Source organism: Odontomachus brunneus, unplaced genomic scaffold (genome assembly GCF_010583005.1).
Source record: "Odontomachus brunneus isolate Ranch 3 - 2012 unplaced genomic scaffold, Obru_v1 Obru_scaffold_336, whole genome shotgun sequence".
NCBI lineage: Eukaryota > Metazoa > Arthropoda > Insecta > Hymenoptera > Formicidae > Odontomachus > Odontomachus brunneus.
This window is the reverse complement of record NW_022639786.1, coordinates 49,958-54,604: the sequence shown is the minus strand read 5'-3', so window position 1 is coordinate 54,604 and position 4,647 is coordinate 49,958. Positions and strand designations below refer to the sequence as shown.

At 34.5% G+C, this 4,647-nt stretch overlaps 1 protein-coding gene across 1 annotated transcript in view; it reads left to right on the top strand.

Moving 5' to 3' along the window:
• Nucleotides 1-4,129, top strand: part of LOC116853495 (cofilin/actin-depolymerizing factor homolog) — a 9,935-nt gene extending 5,806 nt beyond the window's left edge. The window contains exons 2-3 of the mRNA XM_032834627.1: nt 3,063-3,305; nt 3,436-4,129. Coding sequence (XP_032690518.1) covers nt 3,063-3,305; nt 3,436-3,636 — 444 coding nt within the window. The 3' untranslated portion in view covers nt 3,637-4,129. The remainder of the gene's footprint in view (nt 1-3,062; nt 3,306-3,435) is intronic.
• The last annotated feature ends 518 nt before the right edge of the window (nt 4,130-4,647 follow it).

Below are 4,647 nucleotides of genomic sequence, written 5' to 3'. Positions count from 1 at the left end.
ATATATATATATATATATATATATATACACATATATATACATATATATACATACATGTTTCGGCCTAACCATCGTGGCGTAAAGACGTGTTCGAATATACTCGCAAGAGATCTGTCATTTTTTTAGATATATCTTGGAATTATTTCCAAGAACTATCATCCACTAATTGAAGAATGGCAATTGCCAAATAAGTATAAAATACACTATTTAGGGCCGGTTGTTTCAACTTCTTGGTAAATTAACTGATAGTTAAATCGCATGTCTGTCTTTGTTTTCCCTTCAATTTAAACAAAGACAGATATATGATTTAACTATTAGTTAATTTACCAAGAAGTTGGAACAACTGGTCCTTAAACGGACTAGTGGCATGTGGTTCGGGGGTAACCAGTTGCCATACACAGGATAAGCCATTTTTATATCTCACTTTAAATATCTTTCTTCTTATATCTTTTACAAAAAAATATTTTGTACAAAAGTTGTTTGACCTTAAGAAGAAGACAAGATAGCGATATCAATTTGTTTGTAAATGGCACTGTTCTCGAAACATTTATTAACCCCATTTTTTTAATGGAAACATTTTTCTTTTTAACATAAGTTAACATAGGTTAAATTAACATAGATTTTTTTTTAGAAGAATCCAACCATATGTATTTCTTTGAGTTTTCTTGATTTTTCCACAATTTTTAATTTTGGAATATAAGTGTTTCGCAAACATACATACATACATCGACGCATGTCGAGAAGCACTTATAAAATATAAGGTCTCATTGGATACATTTTCGTAGATTGTTTTCTACTTTCACGCATATATCCTCCTCTTTCCCTCTTTGAAAAAATCTACGTATCTCTGACCAGTAAATTACTAAAATAATATCAAACATTACATTTTCCTAATTCTTAAAGTTGATATTTTAAACTGTGATTCGAATTCTTTTTTCACTATCCGTGTTTTTTCAAAGAAAGTCAATCTCGGATAATGAAAGAACAATTTGAATCATATTTTAAAACATTAACTTCATAAGAATTAAGAAAATATGATGTTTGATATTATTTTTTTAACTCAACTGATTAGATACGTAGATGTTACGGGGAGAGGAATACGCATGAGAGCAGAAAAACGAGAATATATTTAGGGAGACCTCACATCTGTTTTATAAGTACCTTTCGACACGTATATGTGTGTTTATGTGTGTGCTTGCGAAATACTTATATATTCAAGTTAAAAAGTTCTGTAAGCCATAGAAAAATCAAGAAAATTCTAAAATAATACATATGGCTGGACTTGTCTCGACGAGACTTACAATTTTTATTAAAAAGAAGAAATCGGTTTCTGTTTAAGAAAAATGATAATTTCTCGAGAATAGCGCCAACTGTAAACAAATTGATATCGCTGTCTTGTCTTCTCTTTAAGGTCAAACAACTTTTGCACAAAACATTTCTTTGTAAAAGGTATAAGAAAAGGATACTTAAAATGAGGCATTAAAATGGTTCACTTTGCATAATAGCAACAGTATATTATAGATATCTATGATTTTGATAGCGTAAATCTGTATCATACGATTGTATCACACGAATTTTATACTGCAATTCTAAGCAGAATCGTAATTCTCGTAACTTGTTCTCGTAAAATTTGTAAGAATTTATAAGTAGATTTACAATTGTATACAATATCATATGTCGTACAATCACTTGTAAATATCGTAAATTACATGAAATCGTAGATATTTATGAGTAATTGTACGACATATAATATTGCATTGAATTGTAAATCTACTCATAAGTTCATATTTTACGAGAACAAGTTACGAAACTTACGATTCTGTTTAGAATTGCAGCATTAAGTTCGTTTACTTCGAAATTCGAGCCGATGCAACGTGCTGTCGTCCCGCAATTGATGCGCGGCTTTTAATAAAGCCGAATATCTCGACGATGACAACTAAGACAATTGTACACAAACGATATTTTCGCGTAGAAATTGTATTCAGGCATACTTGAGAATTTTGTTTTTCTGCTCACTTGGATTACATCTGCAAGACGAATGCCGAATGACGGAACGCGAATTGTATGGAAATTAAAGTCATCGTCCATACGCCGGTAATTCTCAAGAAATGCAGACGTCGTTCGTATACGTAATGACGTGGCAGTCCGAATGTTCGTATTTCAAGTGCCAATTTCTCCTTCGCGTGTTGATCGAAAAGCGAAGGAAATACGTTGCGATTTGACGCGTGGAGTTGAGTTGGATATTATTACAGGTACAGAATACCACTAGACAGATTGAGACTAAGATTCGAGAATCTCGGGAGTGTCTTTGCCATTGAGAATCTTATATCTTTCCGTCCGCTAGCGTTTCGATTCTCGATATATCGATGTGTTGTATTTCGCAAATCTTCAGCGTAGTAACGAGAGGAAGAAGACGAAGGGGGTCTATTGCATCGACTTCGTAGCGCGCGGCACGTGCGCGACGGCCGAGATATAACTTTAGAAGTGGATCGTCGGATCTCTTTTAGCATCGGGGTTCGCGCGTGGGAAGAATTTATTTTGGTAGCGTCGTCCCCCACGTTTGTCCGCGAAATAAGCTTAAACGGCCCGACTGACAACCTGAGAGAGTGCGCGCGATGTCGATTGCCGAACGCTGCCAGCATATCGTATCGTCACAAGAGAGAACCTGTCTGTGCCAATCAACCTGGCCGCGGCCGTAGCTCAACATCCGGCCGCAACGTGCTTTTCACGTACAGCAACTGCTTGTCTTGCTGAAATCAACACGACTTTTCTCGTATTATAATTTTTCGGCGTCGAGATATCGAAAAGGAGAAATTTATAGCTTTATATAAAGTTAACTATATATAATATAGTTTGAAGTTGAAGTGACATCTCAAATCTTACGATAATTAAATTTCCGTATTGAAAGAGCAAGATTATATATCGAAATCCGCTCAATATATAACGATGACATGCGTTGAGTTTTTTTTTTCAAAGCGCGTCAGTTGAATTACCGTTATCGCTTATCTCGTTTAGATCTATAATAATCCATATTTATCGAAGGCATCATTCATTTCATTTAGGCATCTGGAGTGACAGTCGCGGACGTTTGCAAGACAACGTACGAGGAGATAAAGAAAGACAAAAAGCACCGATATGTGATCTTCTACATCAAAGATGAGAGGCAGATAGACGTTGAAGTCATCGGACCTCGCGATGCGGCTTATGACGCTTTCCTCGAAGATTTGCAGAAGGGCGGTAGCGGGGAGTGCCGCTATGGCCTGTTCGACTTTGAATATACTCATCAGTGTCAGGGTACTTCCGAGGTAAAATATATATTCGATTTTGTTTTTTTACGAGATATTACTTGTTGTATCAAATGTTGAACATATTTCTATCGTGAGAATAGAAAGTAATGTTAAGATTGGGAAACAAATGACCTTGTTTTTTTAATAGGCATCCAAGAAACAGAAACTCTTCTTGATGTCGTGGTGTCCTGACACGGCCAAAGTTAAGAAGAAGATGTTGTATTCGAGTTCTTTCGACGCTCTGAAAAAGTCGCTGGTTGGTGTACAAAAGTACATACAGGCGACGGATCTTTCGGAGGCTTCTGAGGAAGCCGTCGAGGAGAAACTTCGAGCTACCGACAGGAATTAGGAGTATTCCAGCGAATCCAAACTACTATTACGAGATAAGAAAAGGAAAAAAAAACAATTGAAATACAATACGCGGATTAACTTTTCAGACAAGAAAATAATGCTCTATACTGTCGTTGCATCGAGGGTTCATGTTTTTACACATTTTTCACTTTTAAATGAGACCGATTATCAAGTATTTTGCGCTACATATGTTAGTCACCAGAGGAGCGTAAGCATTAGTAAAAGTGAATAGGAATAAAGAGAAAGAAACAAAAAGGATAACAAAGGGAGGAGAACCCTTTTCATACCGCGGACGTTGTGTGAATCTGTCTGATATATAATATTATATTATTATAATTATAAGGTAATTGTACACACAAGAATACAAAACAATTTACTACCAGTCAAATAGTAAAACAGAATTATTACATTTCTTCTCACAGGCTGTATAACGTTTAAATTAAATTCATTTCATTACAAATAAAATTTCTGACAATGTCCTATCAGTGAAACCTGTTCCTGATATTTATATACTTTTTGTGACATATACCCGGTTTCACTAATATCGATTAAATCTTACCCTGAATTAAAATTGTTTTCAGACAAAAATTTAGGTTAAGATTTAATCGATGTTTAAGAACTTTGGAACCGGGCCTTAGCTATAAATGAAAAATTAACTGAAGAATATATGGTAAAGTCAGATTAGAGCTTGAAAAAAGTATTGATGATAACACAGGTTTCAATTTCCATAAGATATATTGGAATAGAATCCTGCATAAAGTCTCTCTAGCTGATGATACTATTTGTTCTTCAAGTGGTAAAAAGAATAGGTTCTTCATATTAAAACTGATTGAAAAATAGTTATGACCTACAAGCATTTTTAAAAACTTTAACGTTATATCTCTGTTTATTTTTATTACACAAATTATTCAGATAAATAGTACTGCAGATACAGTCGTATATTTAATTTTCAATTTGAGATAACAAAATGTTAAAAGATCAAAGCGAAAAAAATGGGAAATAGAAGTTC